Source organism: Oncorhynchus mykiss, chromosome 18 (assembly GCF_057628025.1).
Source record: "Oncorhynchus mykiss isolate SJ-2025 chromosome 18, ASM5762802v1, whole genome shotgun sequence".
Classification (NCBI taxonomy): Eukaryota; Metazoa; Chordata; class Actinopteri; order Salmoniformes; family Salmonidae; genus Oncorhynchus; species Oncorhynchus mykiss.
Genome location: NC_143039.1, coordinates 62303615 through 62324866, shown reverse-complemented (window position 1 = coordinate 62324866; position 21252 = coordinate 62303615). Strand labels below are relative to the sequence as shown.

Here is a 21252-nt window from a genome sequence, read left to right as displayed (position 1 = left end):
CGTCGGAGCCGGTGTATCTCAGACTGTTGGTGATCCATCTGTTTAGCTTTTTGTGTTTCGTGTAATTGATATGGATATGTACAGTGTAACATATGTACAGTTTTCATTGATATGTACAGTGTAATTGATATGGATATGTACAGTGTAATTGTTGTTTATTGATGTGTTCATGCTGCATAAGAGATCATGGTCTCAGCATGACTCCCTGCTTAAATAAAGGTTTAAAATTTAATTTAAAACACTTAAATAGAAGAAAAAGTCACATGAATTTCACATGTGAAATTAACGTAATCCCATGTGACTTTTCCTAAGAGTATACTACAAAAAGAGCCTATCTATTTATTCTAAAGTTTGCTTTTGTTTTCCTAATTCATAGCCCACTCTGGTTGATGGCTGAAGTGAAGGTCTTGTTGTGAACTAGTAAAGTAATAGTCTGCTGACATCAAGCGATTGAAGAGGGAACATTGTAGAGAGGTCATTCACAATACGATTTTGTCAGATAGGCCTACTATAATATTACGGAAAGGGTAAAATACCTATTCAGTTGTACAACTGAATGCATTCAACTGAAATGTGTCTTCAGTATTTAACCCAACCCCTATGACTCATTACAGGTCTCAATTCTGGATAGGATACTTTATCATGCAATCACAAAGGCATAGGAAAAAGACGTGTTACCATGAAGCAGAAGGCCATTTAGCCACTACACTTATAGCCTAGATATAATTTTATTCCAATAAATACGCTAGGGAGTGGCATTAAAACATCAATGTCAAAATTTCACAGATCGGCCTATGTGTTACCTTGTAATTATGTCACACACGAAACATTAGGCCTATACATTGTGGTCAAGTTACGTTTCATTTACCTTCAACGTCTATTTCCATTAAGTTAAGCTATTAGTAGGCTGCCTCGCTCTGATACCGTTTCAGCACCATGGACCACAGCCATTAGGAGCGGTTCCATCTCTGACAATACTTTAATTTACGGGCGGCACCATTAGAGAAAACAAAGAGGGATAACACCCACCCCGTCACCTTTCATAGGGTCAACTTGAGCTATCCTACACACAGGAACATTAGAGGAAAAAGCGACCGTCTCTTGCCTAGGAAATGCGCGTCAGGGGACCGCGGTAGCCAATCTGCTTGAGCACGTATAGACGCTTGTAATTCACCAGCCCCCTTGCTGTCTCGCGCAGTGCTCTCTTTCCCCACACAGCAGTGTTCTTGCTGACTCAGTGCCTTGCTCGCTTTTTTCGCCAAGCACCGATCAGTAACTGCGACGCACGCTCCCTCCAGTAGCCTATAGCCCACTTCAGCAGCACCAACGCCGCACAAACCGACAGACATGGCTAAAACAGCAATTGGTAAGCTAACGATGTACCGTTATTTATCTGTGTTTTGGGGACGAGTTGACAGTCACAGAGCGTTGGGTGGTGATTCTGCATGAGGCTGGAATGATGCTGTGTGAGCATGCAGCGGCGACACCCTTGGCACAAAAGACTGCCAAGCATTTATTAAAGGGAGCGGTCAAAGTCTGTCGCATGTCAACAAATATTGTAGTTTTAAACTTGTAAATGGACGCAATCATGTTGCTTGTGTTTACAATTGAACCTGAACTGTACGCATGTGTTTTTTCTTTCATTCTATATCAACAGGGTCGGTTGATAATAGTGGGCTACAGTGTATGATTAAATAGCCCAATAACATTTTATTATAGGGATATTCAATCTCCCTTTTTACATTGTGCGGAAAGCGAATACACAGCCTAGATTGAAGAAATCCTATGGACACATTTGCTGTAGATTATTCGAGCAGGAAAGACGCTCTTGTGGATGCTGGCTGCCGCACCTGCCGCCGTAGACCAACACATGCTCATACAGCAGCATAATGCAGAACGACCGCACCCAACATCACGGTCTCTCTCTCTCCTCACCAGCCCAGAGCAGAATTAGGCTAAACCTTTACACATATTATTATAGGGACTGGGCTACTATGTATTATAATCGTATGCTCAATCAAGTTGAATGATGAGAGGAATGCATGAGAAGAAATGAATCTCTAGCCGCACACTTTACATCTGAGCTAAAGCTGTCAGGTGAAGAATTACGACTTGCAATGAAAATGAATGGTCGTTTGCAGAATTAGATTTTTTTCTCTCGAATCTATATGGATACTAATCATATGGTCACATTCATTCCTAGTGGCCGATGATTGCCCTGTCATTCAATTTATGATCTAAACATGTCTATTTGGTTATATGGAGGAATGGATGGAAGTGAAATGTGTCATCATATTCCGGGAATTTCATCCCTGGTCTTGATATAATTTTAATGCATGGCTAGGCCTGATTTGCTTACAGCCAGTCATGATAAATGTTTTAAGATATTTGGGAGTATAAATAGTATAGACCTATCCAAGATTGTCTAATGCTTGATGGAGCACTTTCATGCGGATTAAGGGCCCTTTTGAGTGAGTTGAGACCCGTCTCTATGGCGACGACGGTCAAGGGACTACTTGTATTCCGGATGACTAGGTCGGCGATAGATGTGTGGATGAGGGTGCAGACAGAGAGCAATGCATTTAACTGTGTCAGGTCCTAGCGTCTGCCTGCACCTGCAGCGGGCTGTTTCGTTATGTCTCGGCTGGCCGCATAGCTGATAGTTATGTTTTTTTTTATTTTTTGTATTTTATTATTGAGTTGCAGACAGACACTGGGCGAGTGGGATGGGCCAGACACCCAGAGCACATGATCGTCATAGACGTCGTCAGTGGGCGCAAGGGCAGGCAGGGCCGTAGGCCGGATCAGTTGAGTTTTGGTTATGTACCATACTGTCAATGACAGTGATTGTAATATAACTAGAAATGTGTCCTTGCTGTTTATAGAATATTCAATGAGAATATGTGGCCTACAGCCTTGGATCAACGCATTTTTAGCAGACAGACAGGCAGAAAGGCAGGCAGACAGACAGGATATTTGACAGTTGTGGGCGGCATACACAGCGTCCTCCCAATGGCATTTAGTGGTAGGCCTATTAAATGACAAGCCAAAATTCAAATGCATGCTCTCTGCCCACTTGGCTACTGATTTGGCTAGGGACATTAAAAATGCTTACGTTAATGTACATTAAGATCCTTGTTAATTTATAATATATACAGTGCCTACTGTGTGATCTCTCAGATAAGCCCATGAGTTAGGTGTGGCCATCAGATATCTATTCCTCATTCTTTGTGTTAAGGGGCCAAAGCTTTCTGGGACAATGGCGCCCCCCAGAGGTCATAGCCTCCGCAGTGTCACTGAGTGCATCCCTGAACCCAGTTCTGCCTGAGTCACTCCTGTGAGTCTTGTTGCCATAGAGCTGTATTCATCACTTCCCAAGACCTATCAACAGTTGTAGAATAAAATGTATACGGGTTAAGCAAAAGCTGAAATCAAATATCTCAGCCAGAGAGGGGAGGCTATCATCAGCAATGTCTCTCAGATAAAATAATAATTGTATCCTAATCAAATCAAATCAAATGTTATTAGCCATATGCGTCGAATACAGTGAAATTCTTACTTACGAGCCCCTAACCAACAATGCAGTTTTAAAAAATACGGATAAGAATAAGAAATATAAGTAACAAGTAATTAAAGAGCAGCAGTAAAATAACAATAGCGAGACAATATACAGGGGGGTACCGGTACAGAGTCAGTGTGCGGGGGGAACCGGTTAGTTGAGGTAATATGTACATGTAGGTAGAGTTATTAAAGTGACTATGCATAGATGATAACAACAGAGAGTAGAAGCGGTGTAAAGGAGGGGGAAGGGGGGGGGGGCAATGCAAATAGTCTGGGTATCCATTTGATTAGCTGTTCAGGAGTCTTATGGCATGGGGGTAGAAGCTGTTCAGAAGCCTCTTGGACCTAGGCTTGGCACTCCGGCACCGCTTGCCGTGCGGTAGCAGAGTGAACAGTCTGTTACTAGGGTGGCTGTAGTCTTTGACAATTTTCAGGGCCTTCTTCTGACACCGCCTGGTATAGAGGTCCTGGATGGCAGGAAGCTACCATCTGTAATGCCTTGTGGTTGGAGGCCGAGCAGTTGCCATACCAGGCAGTGATGCAACCAGTCAGGATGCTCTCAATGGTGCAGCTGTTCCTTTGAGGATATGAGGACCCATGACAAATCTTTTCAGTCTCCTGAGGGAGAATAAGTTTTGTCGTGCCCTCTTCACGACTGTCTTGGTGTGTTTGGACCTAGATGACATTAGGTCTAGATGACATTAGGTCTAGATGACATTAGGTCTAGATGACATTACACTAAATAGGGAACATGAATCCTTGGGTGTGGTTATTAAAAACGTGTTTAGGCTCAGGCTTATTGGTCTGTTGTTTGCATTTCAGTGTTCAACAATGCATACTAATGTCTGAAACCTCCCTCGCTGATAATATCCTCCATCCACCATCCCACTCAATAGCCCATTTCCACTGTAGTTCTCCATTAATGCTGTAATTACACAACTGATTATATTGTCGTCTAGAGGCTAGGTTGTAAACTAAATGATGAGCTTTATCACACACACACACACACACACACACACACACACACACACACACACACACACACACACACACACACACACACACACACACACACACACACACTCAGTCAGTCAGTCAGTCAGTCAGTCAGTCAGTCAGTCAGTCAGTCAGTCAGTCAGTCAGTCCAGTCAGGCTGCTGTTTTAGCTTATTGGGCCCTCGAGACCTGTAAGGCCCCAGTATTGGTTTAGGTAGGAGGGATGCTTACAGACAGAACAGGACAGTATTGGGTTGGGGTGGAGGTAGGGATGGGCAGAACAGGACAGTATTGGGTTGGGGTAGAGGGACTGGCAGAACAGGACAGTATTGGGTTGGGGTGGAGGGATGGGCAGAGCAGGACAGTATTGGGTTAGGTAGGAGGGATGCTTACGGACAGAACAGGACAGTATTGGGTTGGGGTGGAGGGATGGGCAGAGCAGGACAGTATTGGGTTGGGGTGGAGGGATGGGCAGAGCAGGACAGTATTGGGTTGGGGTCGAGAGACGGGCAGAACAGGACAGTATTGGGTTGTGGTGGAGGGATGGGCAGAACAGGACAGTAGAACAGGACAGTATTGGGTTGGGGTGGAGGGATGGGCAGAGCAGGACAGTATTGGGTTAAGTAGGAGGGATGCTTTCGGACAGAACAGGACAGTATTGGGTTGGGGTGGAGGGATGGGCAGAACAGGACAGTATTGAGTTGGGGTGGAGGGATGGGCAGAACAAGACAGTATTGGGTTGGGGTGGAGGGATGGGCAGAACAGGACTGTATTGGGTTAGGTAGGAGGGATGGGCAGAACAGGACAGTATTGGGTTGGGGTGGAGGGGTGGGCAGAACAGGACAGTATTGGGTTGGGGTGGAGGGATGGGCAGAACAGGACAGTATTGGGTTGGGGTGGAGGGATGGGCAGAACAGGACAGTATTGGGTTGGGGTGGAGAGACGGGCAGAACAGGACAGTATTGGGTTGGGGTGGAGGGATGGGCAGAACAGGACAGTAGAACAGGACAGTATTGTGTTGGGGTGGAGGGACTGGCAGAACAGGACAGTATTGGGTTAGGTAGGAGGGATGGGCAGAACAGGACATTATTGGGTTGGGGTGGAGGGATGGGCAGAACAGGAGAGTATTGGGTTGGGGTAGAGGGACTGGCAGAACAGGACAGTATTGGGTTGGGGTGGAGGGATGGGCAGAACAAGACAGTATTGGGTTGGGGTGGAGGGATGGGCAGAACAAGACAGTATTGGGTTGGGGTGGAGAGACGGACAGAACAGGACAGTATTGTGTTGGGGTGGAGGGACTGGCAGAACAGGACAGTATTGGGTTAGGTAGGAGGGATGGGCAGAACAGGACATTATTGGGTTGGGGTGGAGGGATGGGCAGAACAGGACAGTATTGGGTTGGGGTAGAGGGACTGGCAGAACAGGACAGTATTGGGTTGGGGTGGAGGGATGGGCAGAACAGGACAGTAGAACAGGACAGTATTGTGTTGGGGTGGAGGGACTGGCAGAACAGGACAGTATTGGGTTAGGTAGGAGGGATGGGCATAACAGGACAGTAGAACAGGACAGTATTGGGTTGGGGTGGGGTGGAGGGATGGGTAGAACAGGACAGTATTGGGTTGGGGTGGAGGGATGGGCAGAACAGGACAGTATTGGGTTAGGTAGGAGGGATGGGCAGAATAGGACAGTATTGTGTTGGGGTGGAGGGATGGGCAGAACAGGACAGTATTGGGTTAGGTAGGAGGGATGGGCAGAACAGGACAGTATTGTGTTGGGGTGGAGGGATGGGCAGAACAGGACAGTAGAACAGGACAGTATTGGGTTGAGGTGGAGGGACGGGCAGAGCAGGACAGTATTGGGTTGGGGTGGAGGGACGGGCAGGACAGGACAGTATTGGGCTGTGGTGGAGGGACGGGCAGAACAGGACAGTATTGGGCTGTGGTGGAGGGACGGGCAGAACAGGACAGTATTGGGTTGGGGTGGAGAGACGGGCAGAACAGGACAGTAGAACAGGACAGTATTGGGTTGGGGTGGAGGGACTGGCAGAACAGGACAGTATTGGGTTAGGTAGGAGGGATGGGCAGAACAGGACAGTATTGGGTTAGGTAGGAGGGATGGGCAGAATAGGACAGTATTGTGTTGGGGTGGAGGGATGGGCAGAACAGGACAGTAGAACAGGACAGTATTGGGTTGGGGTGGAGGGACTGGCAGAACAGGACAGTATTGGGCTGTGGTGGAGGGATGGGCAGAACAGGACAGTATTGGGTTGGGGTGGAGAGACGGGCAGAACAGGACAGTATTGGGTTGGGGTGGAGGGATGGGCAGAACAGGACAGTAGAACAGGACAGTATTGTGTTGGGGTGGAGGGACTGGCAGAACAGGACAGTATTGGGTTAGGTAGGAGGGATGGGCAGAACAGGACATTATTGGGTTGGGGTGGAGGGATGGGCAGAACAGGAGAGTATTGGGTTGGGGTAGAGGGACTGGCAGAACAGGACAGTATTGGGTTGGGGTGGAGGGATGGGCAGAACAAGACAGTATTGGGTTGGGGTGGAGGGATGGGCAGAACAAGACAGTATTGGGTTGGGGTGGAGAGACGGACAGAACAGGACAGTATTGTGTTGGGGTGGAGGGACTGGCAGAACAGGACAGTATTGGGTTAGGTAGGAGGGATGGGCAGAACAGGACATTATTGGGTTGGGGTGGAGGGATGGGCAGAACAGGACAGTATTGGGTTGGGGTAGAGGGACTGGCAGAACAGGACAGTATTGGGTTGGGGTGGAGGGATGGGCAGAACAAGACAGTATTGGGTTGGGGTGGAGAGACGGGCAGAACAGGACAGTATTGGGTTGGGGTGGAGGGATGGGCAGAACAGGACAGTAGAACAGGACAGTATTGTGTTGGGGTGGAGGGACTGGCAGAACAGGACAGTATTGGGTTAGGTAGGAGGGATGGGCAGAACAGGACATTATTGGGTTGGGGTGGAGGGATGGGCAGAACAGGAGAGTATTGGGTTGGGGTAGAGGGACTGGCAGAACAGGACAGTATTGGGTTGGGGTGGAGGGATGGGCAGAACAAGACAGTATTGGGTTGGGGTGGAGGGATGGGCAGAACAAGACAGTATTGGGTTGGGGTGGAGAGACGGACAGAACAGGACAGTATTGTGTTGGGGTCGAGGGACTGGCAGAACAGGACAGTATTGGGTTAGGTAGGAGGGATGGGCAGAACAGGACATTATTGGGTTGTGGTGGAGGGATGGGCAGAACAGGACAGTATTGGGTTGGGGTAGAGGGACTGGCAGAACAGGACAGTATTGGGTTGGGGTGGAGGGATGGGCAGAACAAGACAGTATTGGGTTGGGGTGGAGAGACGGGCAGAACAGGACAGTATTGGGTTGGGGTGGAGGGATGGGCAGAACAGGACAGTAGAACAGGACAGTATTGTGTTGGGGTGGAGGGACTGGCAGAACAGGACAGTATTGGGTTAGGTAGGAGGGATGGGCAGAACAGGACAGTAGAACAGGACAGTATTGGGTTGGGGTGGGGTGGAGGGATGGGTAGAACAGGACAGTATTGGGTTGGGGTGGAGGGATGGGCAGAACAGGACAGTATTGGGTTAGGTAGGAGGGATGGGCAGAATAGGACAGTATTGTGTTGGGGTGGAGGGATGGGCAGAACAGGACAGTATTGGGTTAGGTAGGAGGGATGGGCAGATCAGGACAGTATTGTGTTGGGGTGGAGAGACGGGCAGAACAGGACAGTATTGGGTTGGGGTGGAGGGATGGGCAGAACAGGACAGTAGAACAGGACAGTATTGTGTTGGGGTGGAGGGACTGGCAGAACAGGACAGTATTGGGTTAGGTAGGAGGGATGGGCATAACAGGACAGTAGAACAGGACAGTATTGGGTTGGGGTGGGGTGGAGGGATGGGTAGAACAGGACAGTATTGGGTTGGGGTGGAGGGATGGGCAGAACAGGACAGTATTGGGTTAGGTAGGAGGGATGGGCAGAATAGGACAGTATTGTGTTGGGGTGGAGGGATGGGCAGAACAGGACAGTATTGGGTTAGGTAGGAGGGATGGGCAGAACAGGACAGTATTGTGTTGGGGTGGAGGGATGGGCAGAAAAGGACAGTAGAACAGGACAGTATTGGGTTGAGGTGGAGGGACGGGCAGAGCAGGACAGTATTGGGTTGGGGTGGAGAGACGGGCAGAACAGGACAGTATTGGGCTGTGGTGGAGGGACGGGCAGAACAGGACAGTATTGGGCTGTGGTGGAGGGACGGGCAGAACAGGACAGTATTGGGTTGGGGTGGAGAGACGGGCAGAACAGGACAGTAGAACAGGACAGTATTGGGTTGGGGTGGAGGGACTGGCAGAACAGGACAGTATTGGGTTAGGTAGGAGGGATGGGCAGAACAGGACAGTATTGGGTTAGGTAGGAGGGATGGGCAGAATAGGACAGTATTGTGTTGGGGTGGAGGGATGGGCAGAACAGGACAGTAGAACAGGACAGTATTGGGTTGGGGTGGAGGGACTGGCAGAACAGGACAGTATTGGGCTGTGGTGGAGGGATGGGCAGAACAGGACAGTATTGGGTTGGGGTGGAGAGACGGGCAGAACAGGACAGTATTGGGTTGGGGTGGAGGGATGGGCAGAACAGGACAGTAGAACAGGACAGTATTGTGTTGGGGTGGAGGGACTGGCAGAACAGGACAGTATTGGGTTAGGTAGGAGGGATGGGCAGAACAGGACATTATTGGGTTGGGGTGGAGGGATGGGCAGAACAGGAGAGTATTGGGTTGGGGTAGAGGGACTGGCAGAACAGGACAGTATTGGGTTGGGGTGGAGGGATGGGCAGAACAAGACAGTATTGGGTTGGGGTGGAGGGATGGGCAGAACAAGACAGTATTGGGTTGGGGTGGAGAGACGGACAGAACAGGACAGTATTGTGTTGGGGTGGAGGGACTGGCAGAACAGGACAGTATTGGGTTAGGTAGGAGGGATGGGCAGAACAGGACATTATTGGGTTGGGGTGGAGGGATGGGCAGAACAGGACAGTATTGGGTTGGGGTAGAGGGACTGGCAGAACAGGACAGTATTGGGTTGGGGTGGAGGGATGGGCAGAACAAGACAGTATTGGGTTGGGGTGGAGAGACGGGCAGAACAGGACAGTATTGGGTTGGGGTGGAGGGATGGGCAGAACAGGACAGTAGAACAGGACAGTATTGTTGTGGGGTGGAGGGACTGGCAGAACAGGACAGTATTGGGTTAGGTAGGAGGGATGGGCAGAACAGGACATTATTGGGTTGGGGTGGAGGGATGGGCAGAACAGGAGAGTATTGGGTTGGGGTAGAGGGACTGGCAGAACAGGACAGTATTGGGTTGGGGTGGAGGGATGGGCAGAACAAGACAGTATTGGGTTGGGGTGGAGGGATGGGCAGAACAAGACAGTATTGGGTTGGGGTGGAGAGACGGACAGAACAGGACAGTATTGTGTTGGGGTCGAGGGACTGGCAAAACAGGACAGTATTGGGTTAGGTAGGAGGGATGGGCAGAACAGGACATTATTGGGTTGGGGTGGAGGGATGGGCAGAACAGGACAGTATTGGGTTGAGGTAGAGGGACTGGCAGAACAGGACAGTATTGGGTTGGGGTGGAGGGATGGGCAGAACAAGACAGTATTGGGTTGGGGTGGAGAGACGGGCAGAACAGGACAGTATTGGGTTGGGGTGGAGGGATGGGCAGAACAGGACAGTAGAACAGGACAGTATTGTGTTGGGGTGGAGGGACTGGCAGAACAGGACAGTATTGGGTTAGGTAGGAGGGATGGGCAGAACAGGACAGTAGAACAGGACAGTATTGGGTTGGGGTGGGGTGGAGGGATGGGTAGAACAGGACAGTATTGGGTTGGGGTGGAGGGATGGGCAGAACAGGACAGTATTGGGTTAGGTAGGAGGGATGGGCAGAATAGGACAGTATTGTGTTGGGGTGGAGGGATGGGCAGAACAGGACAGTATTGGGTTAGGTAGGAGGGATGGGCAGAACAGGACAGTAATGTGTTGGGGTGGAGGGATGGGCAGAACAGGACAGTAGAACAGGACAGTATTGGGTTGAGGTGGAGGGACGGGCAGAGCAGGACAGTATTGGGTTGGGGTGGAGGGACGGGCAGAACAGGACAGTATTGGGCTGTGGTGGAGGGACGGGCAGAACAGGACAGTATTGGGCTGTGGTGGAGGGACGGGCAGAACAGGACAGTATTGGGTTGGGGTGGAGAGACGGGCAGAACAGGACAGTAGAACAGGACAGTATTGGGTTGGGGTGGAGGGACTGGCAGAACAGGACAGTATTGGGTTAGGTAGGAGGGATGGGCAGAACAGGACAGTATTGGGTTAGGTAGGAGGGATGGGCAGAATAGGACAGTATTGTGTTGGGGTGGAGGGATGGGCAGAACAGGACAGTAGAACAGGACAGTATTGGGTTGGGGTGGAGGGACTGGCAGAACAGGACAGTATTGGGCTGTGTTGGAGGGATGGGCAGAACAGGACAGTATTGGGTTGGGGTGGAGAGACGGGCAGAACAGGACAGTATTGGGTTGGGGTGGAGAGACGGGCAAAACAGGACAGCACCAGTGCAAGAGGAGGAAGAAGAAGAGAAAAGGGTGAGGAAGAGGGGGTAGGTTATTGATGATCTGTGGTCTCATGCTGATGGATTACAACAGGAAACGTAACAACTGGCTCTGTTTCCGTGGTGAGGAGGAGATCTCCATGGGGATAAGAGAAGATGTTCAGTGTAGATCTTGCGGTAGAAATTATAAAATCATTTTCCTTCGAGAGTCATATACATAAAAAGGAATGTATTTGTTTACTGTAGAATTGTGTGGTTTTAGGTCACCATAATAGAATAGCAATGTTTAGTTTAGAAATGTATTTAATATAAAGCTATATTACGTCACATAAGGACAAGGCCCATATTGAATGCCCATTGCAAACATCGCTGAAGTTGGAGACTTTTATCTCCCTCACCAACTTCAAACATCTGCTATCTGAGCAGCTAACCGAGCGCTGCAGCTGTACATAGTCTATCGGTAAACAGCCCACCCATTTTTACCTACCTCATCCCCATACTGTTTTTATTTATTTACTTTTCTGCTCTTTTGCACACCAATATCTCTACCTGTACATGACCATCTGATCATTTATCACTCCAGTGTTGTTAATCTGCAAAATTGTAATTATTCGCCTACCTCCTCATGCCTTTTGCACACATTGTATATAGACTCCCCTTTTTTTTCTACTGTGTTACTGACTTGTTAATTGTTTACTCCATGTGTAACTCTGTGTTGTCTGTTCACACTGCTATGCTTTATCTTAGCCAGGTCGCAGTTGCAAATGAGAACTTGTTCTCAACTAGCCTACCTGGTTAAATAAAGGTGTTCTCAACTAGCCTACCTGGTTAAATAAAGGTGTTCTCAACTAGCCTACCTGGTTAAATAAAGGTGTTCTCAACTAGCCTACCTGGTTAAATAAAGGTGAAATAAAAATAAAATAAATAAATAAAATCACTTCAACTAAATGTGTTGACAACGTTCACTAAACAACAAAACACACAACAGGGTAAGACCAGGATAAGAGAAAGTTGACACAACTACCTGCTCATTAAAACTTAACCTACAAAATCTGCTCCACTAAAACACCATTTGTTGACATCACTGACAAGATGTCATGAAGGGAAAATGGCTGCTGCCTGTGTTTCCCGGCACACACACTGCCCTCTTAATGACGACGTGACAGCCAACACACACGCCCACACACACACATGCACACCTACACCCACACACGTACACTCACAACTGCACCCGCACACACACACACACACACACACACACACACACACACACACACACACACACACACACACACACACACACACACACACACACATCCGTCCAGCGGGCCACCAGTAGAGATGGTCTGGTCCAGTAATAACAAATGAAAATCCCCTCCACTACCTCAGCGAAGTCAGTAGCATCCATTTGCCTGCCCTGAGGTCCCTCCATCCCTGTGGGAGTCAGCCAGCTCAAACCAGCCCTCCTTTCATCCTCTTCACCCCCCCTTAAATTTTCTCTTCTTCTCTATGGGAGGGGTTAACCGAGTCCTCCTTTTCTCCTTCTCTTCTGGGAAGGAGGGGTTAACAAGAGAGTTAACACAGTCCTCCTTTTCTCTGCTCTCCTCTTCTCACCCCCTCTTTTATCTTATTTTCTTTTTCTTCTGGGAAGGGTTAACAAGCCCATCGGAGAGTCAGAGAGCTATTGCAACATGTGAGAGTTGATCTGATTTCCCGTGGCGTCTGCTAGGCTGAGAGCTGTCTGGTTGTGCAGTACCACTGCTGTGGGCACTAGCAACACTTCACTCAAACAGACAGAAAGACAGGGAGAGGGTTTGGCTGGTTGAGCAACAGCAGAGCGGCAGTAGGCACTAGCTACACTTCTCTCCTCCATGGAGAAGCTGTTTGACTGTAAATCTCAGCCTTATTTTGCTCAGTTTTGACTCCCAGCCAGGGAAATCAGTCAGTGATAGATGTAGCAATTTTCAGCCCTGCAGCCCACAGCGTGTGGTGGATGATAGATCATAGAGGCTTGGGTGCTGTTTGGCACGTTGAGGTGCCCAGTTGGACTCTGACTGTGCCTCCAATACACACTGTACTGACCACTACAGCACAGCAGTCAGGAGGACGAGAGCCAGAGTGTTTGCTGCAGTATGATACAGTAGTTTCCCATCTTTGCTGGCTGCCTCATGGGGATGCTACAGTAGGTTCTAGTCCCAATTTGGGTGCCAAAGCTCAGGAACTTTGTAGCCTGTTATCCTAAAGTGAAATAATATTGAAATAGAGCAATACAGTTTGGATTCCAGGCTAGGATATTTTGGCAACATCAGCCATAATCATTCAGCCTCTAGGTGCTACCCCTGCTGTTAAATCACTGTTGGATGTTACCAGTGCTAGCTACAGACAAGGAGGGTAGCTTGCCTGCTAGCTAAGTAAATCAATTATATGCTGAAATGAAATGCATAGCTAATGATGAATGGAGAATGAATGCTGTGGGGAGGTGGTCAACCGTTCAGACCATATGAGGACACAGCAGACACCCTCTCACGCAAGTATGTACACACACAAACATACACACACACAGCCATCCCACTTCCCTTCAGTCTGCACAAACAAAGCTCCACAAAATGGGGCTTAGAAACCTCAGGCTGATTCATCTCACTAGACCGCCTTTGATTATCATGTTTTTCTTTTCTATTTCAGGATTTGCTGAATATTTATTTTCCTAAACATCTAAAGATGGCGATACCATGTGGGATGATCATTTATGAGGAGGAGAAAGTGGGTTAACGATGTGTGTGTGTGTGCGCGCATGTGTGTGTGTGTGCGTGTGCGTGTGTGTGTGTGTGTGTGTGTGTGTGTGTGTGTGTTCCCCACAGCATACAAAGAGAAGATGAAGGAGATTTCTGTCCTATCTCTCCTCTGCTCCTGCCTGTACCCTGAGGCACGCAAGAACCTGATGGGAGAGTTCCAAGGTATGCAGAAGAGTCACCTGACTTTTTTAGTGTTTCAAATCACTTTCAACTTACTGTAAAGGCAACGAAGAGGCAATTTTTTTGTCTAAGTGAAAGTTTGATTGGGGTAATATTAATACTACTAAGGCAGCATTTTGAGTTTCCTTCTGTGGTTTTCCTCCATCTGTCCCCCCTCTACCAAACACACACACACACACACACACACACACACACACACACACACACACACACACACGTCTCACCTTGCAGTAGCAGGCATGGAGGTGAAGCCCATCAACAAGCGTGCCTCTGGCCAGGCCTTCGAGGTGATCCTGAAGCCCCCCTCCCCGATGTCGGACGCAGCCCACTGTGTCACCTCGCCCCCTAAGAGGGAGGTCTCTCTGGAGGACATCCAGAAGAAGCTGGAGGCCGCTGAGGACCGGAGGAGAGTGAGTCACCATCTATCTATCAGTTTACCTTAGCATAAGCCGACAACTTAATTCCAAAACTGAATCACACTGAATCACGCTAGTAAATTATACTTGGGACAAACTTTGTCCTAGCTTACTTGTCTTAGCCAATACCTTAGCTTGTCTTAGCCTATACCTTAGCTTGTTTTAGACTATACCTTAGCTTGTCTTAGCCTATACCTTAGCTTGTCTTAGTCTATTCCTTAGCTTGTCCTAGCCTATACCTTAGCTTGTCTTACCCTTACCTGCATTCTATTCTGTTCTATTCTACTTTATTCTATTCTATTTGGATTCCTTATTCTATTCTACTTCATATTATTCTACTCTTTTCTACACTACTGTACCCTACTCTACTTTACTCTACTCTATCACGCCCCCTCCTCAGTCCCAGGAGGCCCAGGTTCTCAGGGCCCTTTCAGAGAAGCGGGAGCACGAAAGGGACGTGCTGCTCAAGGCCATGGAGGAGAACAGCAACTTCAGCAAGATGGCAGAGGAGAAGCTTACCATGAAGATGGAGCAGATCAAGGAGAACCGCCAGGCCTACCTAGCCTCCATCATGGAGCGCCTGCAGGAGAAGGTGAGAGGAGAGCTTGGTGGGAAAAATTGTAGGTGGAGACAGCAAGACCAGGTGAATGGAAGGGGTGGACAAGATAGAAGGGTACGATGTGATAGGTAGGGGCTGGTGGCATCATTCAAGGATGGAACACTGGCAATTGTAGTTAAACATGTCAGCTGAAAGGGGGAGGACAGTAAGTTGACAGACTTGAATCAGAGAGTCTCAGGGCAGGGTCAGTATTAAGAGGTTTCTGGTATGTCCAACATGGCAGCATCTCTCTCTGTGTTGTCCTCAGGAGAGGCATGCCCAGGTGGTGCGCAGGAACAAAGAGCTGAGGGAAGAGCTGACAGCGTGAGCAGATGAGGGGCGCCACCGACCATCATACCCCCCTACAGCCACCCTTCCCCCCGACAGCCCCCCCCCCCCCCCCCAGATCCCCCTACTACTACAGCCCCCACAGCATCAGACAACCCCCCCCCCCCTCCCTTGAGGGAGGAGGATGACCAACCCACCCACCGCCAGCCCACACCAACAGCGTTAGCAAATGGGGGGATCACAAACAAATATGAAAATGTCTCCCACTCCTCCCTATAAAAGAATGTGTTTGCTCAATTTCAAATGATGAAAAAGAAAGAAAAGAGAAGCCAACCAAGTGAAAGTGGGTATTGTTTTTTGTAAATACTTCCTTTTTTGTTATATACAGTATGATAATACAGCTAAAGTATTGCAGTTTGCGATTGGATCATTTTCTCTATCTATGGATGTACTTTGTTGTGTAGTTTTTCTCGGAACAAAAAACGTTTGCAGTTTCTCTTGTACTATCAGGCTTCTGTGATGTTGTGAGTTTGCCAGCTAGCTGACGTGTGTTTGCGGTGGTTATTTTCTGACCATGTCTGTGTCTGTGTCTGTGTCTGTGTCTGTGTCTGTGTCGGTCAGTCAGTCAGTATGGGGATGATTAGAATGCAAGCTGCACATTGACTCCTGGAAGAGAGACTAGCTAGACTTCAGGAGACTTATTATAGCATTTATGAGCCGATTTTCTCCTGTCTGTCTGTCTGATCCCCCACTCTCTTACATACAGTTGTACATTCACACACACACATGCACGCTCACACACACACATACTCTCAAACACACTTACACACACACACACATTTTGAGAAATTTGGCAAACATGACACGTCGCTCAAGAGGAGCTTGCTAAATTCTGTCAGTTGGGCATTGCAGAGGTCACATGACATCCCTGGCTCATACCATGATGTCACAGAGGGGTGTTATGATCCTTCCTGGTTCCCAAGACCCCCTGCGTCCCCTGTCAATCACTCTCTCAGCATGTATGTACCATCTTAGACATGTAGATAATGTAATCGTGCCTAGAATGCTACAAACTCATATAGCGGCTAACATAGAGGCAATGGTAGATCCATAAGTTACATCCATGTCCTGCAAGCTTATGGGCCCTCTCATTTCTTTCACGTCGTACCAGAGAGGAACCAATGCCAAATGCTACTAGGATGGTTTCACACTATATATGGAGAATCGTAGAATAACTCTCGCACTATGGAGAATGAATCATTGTACCTTCTTCTTAGTATTTAAACAGCTTTTAACTGGGTACAGCAGACTATGGCATACGAAGGGCATAAACAGCTAAAGTGGGCAACATGTAAGCCAATCAACACATAGACTTCAAATAACAGTTAGATGATGTTAGATGTGTTAACATGACAAAGGAAGACAGTGGCCATCTGCAAAGGGTGCATGCAAGTGTATACAGGTCGTGTGTGTGTGTGTGTGTGTGTGTGTGTGTGTGTGTGTGTGTGTGTGTGTGTGTGTGTGTGTGTGTGTTTCAGGAGGGGTGGGTGGATTGTGTGTGCGTGTGTGATGGGGAGCACAGGGAGCACAGCCAGGAGGTTGGAGCTGTATATCTGACCATCGGTCACATACTGATGACATCACAGCGTCCTGTCCATGGTGATGAATCTGCCTGCCTCTCTCTCTTCCTGTTTGTGTTTCCCCCCTCCGCATATATCTTTGTGAGCAACCTGTGGTTAATAAAGGTTTGGGGTTCTGTGAATGATATTGGCTGTGTGTGTGCTTATTCTATTTCTGATCTATTGTCTTTTTAGCTTGGAAGAAGACAAAAATAATTCTAATTGTTTTTGAGCATGTCCAATTACAAATGCAGATTAATCTGTCACATTAATCTTTGTTTGTATATATTATTGTATTATTTCTATAATATAACTATATTTATTACTCAGTCTCTGAATGAGCCTGAATATGGACATGGCCAAGGAAAGTAAGTGATCATCATCCACAGTTGTAGAATCGCATATGACCAGCAGGTGGTGACAAAAGATTGCAATTGGCAGTGTTGTAACACCTTGACCCTTCACTATGAAGTAAATCCAGAATTGCCTGTAGGATTTACATGAGACAATACTAGACTCTGTAGTGTAGACTCTTCCCCCATAGTTACTGATGAGAATCACCTTACGAGTCTGGCAAACAAACGACAGGAAGAACGATAATGAGGATGGATGGAGACAGAGGGAGAGAAAGAAGGAGGGAAAGGGTGTGGGAGAGATACAGGAGAGGAGCATATTTTGGCAGAGCGTTGATGAAAGGAGGAGGAGGATGGATGGAGACCAAGTGAAAGAGAGAGGGATAGGAGGGTGGGTGAGATAGAGGAGGATGATTTGGCAGAGAGTTGATGAAAGGCGGAGGAGGAGGAGGAGGAGGAGGAGGCTCTGTTTTATCACTCCTCTGACGGGCGTCCCAGCAGCAGCAACAACAGTAACTTGGGGGAGCGTGGGAGCCAAGCACACCGGGAGGAGAGTGGGCTGCAACCATAGCTCTGGGACAAAGCAGCACTGTGCTCTCTCTTCTCTCTCCCTCCTACCTCTCCCCTCTATCCCACACTGCTCTATTTCCCTCTCTATTCCCTCTCTTTCTCTCTCCCCTCTCTCCCACACCCCTATGTCTATCACACTCTCTCTTTCCCACTCTTTCTCTCTCTCTCTTTTCCCACTTTCCCACACTGCCCTTTCTCTCCATCTCCTCTCCCTCTCTTCCCTCTCTGCCTCCCACACTACCCTCTGTTTCCCCTCTCTCTCCTTTAGCCTCCTCTCTCCTTTCCTCCCTCTCTCCCTCCTCCCTCTCTTCCCACGCGGTAGGGCCAGCCAAGCTGCCATTGTCCAGGACATCCCCTCGTTGTTAATCGCTTCCTGTACACACAGAGAGGCAATCAAGAGACCCAGAGGCTGTGGCTGAGACCGGGCGTCGACTGTCTCACAGCACAGCAGAGAGCAGCGTAGGGACAGATAGGGACATGGACAGACAGGGACTGGAGCAGGGACTATTACCACTGTTACCTATGGAGAGCAGTGTGGGGTCAAAGTCGATATTACTACTGTTAATCACAACGATATCTTCCTTTATCTAAACAGACTTCGGAAATGTTGGATAATGTTGGTGAAAGATTGATCTAACAATTAAAATAAATAAGGAAGAGAATCTCAACAGTTCCAGGCAGTCATATTAACCAAAGATGGATATAAATAGGGAGGGTTGAATTTTGAATATCAGAAATCGTTATTAAAATGTGTCTTTCTCCACACGATCTCAATCACACCACAGTTTGGGACACAGAAGGAGCAAACAATGGATTTCATTTTCTCATAGCTTTTTATTGCAGATAAGTCACACAGATAGATAAGTGAAGGACGGAATAGAGTACCTCACATGCCATCCCAGCACTCTCTCTTTACATACATCCCATCTCTAGTGTAGATGTATACACACAGTATATCATTATTAGAAAGCTGAGAAATCAGATGTATCAGCGCTTTTTTATACAAAACACTTATGACAAAATCACTTTTGAGGTTTGGTAAAAATACACATCTTACAAGAGGGGATGCTATTACTGTCACAGACTCGCCATAGAATCCACAGAGATATGGTCGGAAACAATCTAGAATTGGACCGTATAGGGGATATATGTAGTCTAGATATCTCTGAGCAATGACTATATAGAGGTACAGGGATACTGCAGTGTGTTTGAGCGATTGTTCCTATTGGCATCTATGTTTGAAAATGATATCATATGATAATTTGCCTATTAATTCATACAAAAATATATGTTTTAATTGAGAAGAGTGTCACGCCTACACCACTTTTTATGGATCATATAATATAATTGAATGCAAAGGAGTGTAAAGAATTTATGTTGCAAGTCTCAGACCAACTAGTATTGTAATTCTTTGAAAAAGCATTGCATTTTTTTATTACACCGATTCCAATTGGTTCCATACATCTCAATAGCTGCCTGCTCAGCTCGCTATGACAGTATGTTGTTTAATGTTAAACAATTGTACAGCTACCCCTTTTTGACTGCAATCTGCTAACAATCAGAAATATAGGGTCTTGTGACCTCTGTAGACATCACGTCTAAGGACATGAACTCTTTGTTGTCCTCACCCTTGACTCATGACTGTAAATACATTACTTCAGAGAGATTTTGCTGCGATAGAAACTCACACAGAGAATGAAAATCAAACGAATGGAAAACAAGAGTGTTCCGGATAAATTCTAACAGTCAAACAAACACCTGGTTTTTAGTTCTTCCAGTCAATAAAATGCCATAAAAGGGGCACCACCAAGACCTCCCTCTCCATGCCTCTCTCTCTCCCTCTCTCTCTCCCTCTCTCTCTCTCTGGGAGATACAAGTACAGTCCAGGGCTCAATGGGAAAACAAAGGGGACAATTTCGCTGAGAACTTGATGGGCGACTGATTGACAGCCTGACCATCTGTGAAATGTTCCCCTTACAGGCTGAACAACACATAGATAACTCAATATTGTTAATTAAACAATCACTTTGTTTGCTCTCTTATAATTGTTTCCCTCTTTCGTCAACATCATAGAAAAACAACAAAATAAAAAATGGTATTCCTATAGCTATCTCCTTTATAGAATGTTGATATGGTATGATAGAAAAACAACATCTTCTTGGCCATGGAAAGGTCCAGCTCAGCTGGTGAGTTCAGTTCAGTTCGTAGTGATGGTGCACTCTCTAGCCATCTACTTGGTCAGTTTAGTCAGTGTGGAGGGGGGTTAAAGATTGTTCAGAAAGCCCCTATCTCCATGCCCCAGGGCCGGTAAGGCTGCTTCCCCAGGCTGGCTTGGCTGGAGGGGGTGTGGACGGGGGGGCTGAGGGTGCCGGGGGACAGCAGGGGAAAGGCACTGAAGGGGAAGGGGAACGCCGATAGGGTGGAGAGGGAGGACAGGGAGAGGGGAGGGGAGAGCTTGGAGGCTGCAGCGGCGGCTGTGGACGTCACGGTGAGGTTCAGCCCTGGGGGGAGGGGGGCAGCACTGGGGGGGACACGGAGAGGACCCCCCTGGGCGTGACTGTGCTCAGAGAGGGGGGTGGCACCGCTAAGCCTGCTGGGAGCATGGCCATGGGGCGAGGAGCGAGGCTCTCTCTCTATCGGCGAGGAGGAGGAAGAAGAGGATGAAGAAGAAGTAGAAGAGGAGGATGACGGAGAGCTGTTGGAGGCGCTGCGTGGTAACGGTAATGTCGCCCCCTGCTGGTGTTGATGGTGCTGCTGCTGGAGGAGGAGGTGGTGGGCCAGGTGGGCGGAGGGGGGAGACCCAAAGGCCGAGCCCCATGCCAGGTGGCCCAGTCCAGACACAGAGACGGAGTGGGCCTCTCTCTGGGAGGCGTAGCTGTTCAGGTGGGAGACCAGGCGGATCCGCAGGGGGTCAGTGCTGTCCAGGCCTTCCATAATGCTCAGGTAGCGGGCCGTCTCAGCCAGACATTCCCTGAAGCCCAGACCCCGGTAGTCCGAGGCCAGGGCATGGGCATCAAAGTAACCTGGAAGGGAGAGGGGAGAAGCAGGGTAAATTAACTGTTTTCAGACAATACCACCAAACAAGTAGAGCAGGAATAAAGGAAGTCTACTGAAGTCTACTAATAACAATGAGTGTGACAATCCAGGAAGATAGTTAAAGTTAGCAAAGAAACTAAAGCAGGTGTCTTGTGCTATGCCTGCCAGACTTATTAAAATATTTAATGAGATGCACATAGCTTGAGTTTACAGAACAAC

The 21252-nt window shown here is 48.1% G+C and overlaps 2 protein-coding genes across 2 annotated transcripts in view; one reads left to right on the top strand and one right to left on the bottom strand.

The window, feature by feature from the left end:
* Positions 1–862: 862 nt before the first annotated feature.
* Positions 863–17220, top strand: LOC110496860 (stathmin-2). Its single transcript, XM_021572874.3, has 5 exons — positions 863–1366; positions 14040–14135; positions 14385–14563; positions 14970–15161; positions 15436–17220. The coding sequence occupies exons 1-5, from the start codon at positions 1348–1350 to the stop codon at positions 15493–15495; spliced, it is 546 nt and encodes a 181-aa protein (XP_021428549.2). The 5' UTR covers positions 863–1347; the 3' UTR covers positions 15496–17220.
* Positions 17221–18811: 1591 nt separating this feature from the next.
* Positions 18812–21252, bottom strand: part of hey1 (hes related family bHLH transcription factor with YRPW motif 1) — a 4013-nt gene continuing 1572 nt past the window's right edge. Inside the window, exon 5 of the mRNA XM_021572515.3 lies at positions 18812–21020. Within this exon, the coding sequence (XP_021428190.1) occupies positions 20272–21020 (749 nt within the window). The 3' untranslated portion in view covers positions 18812–20271. The remainder of the gene's footprint in view (positions 21021–21252) is intronic.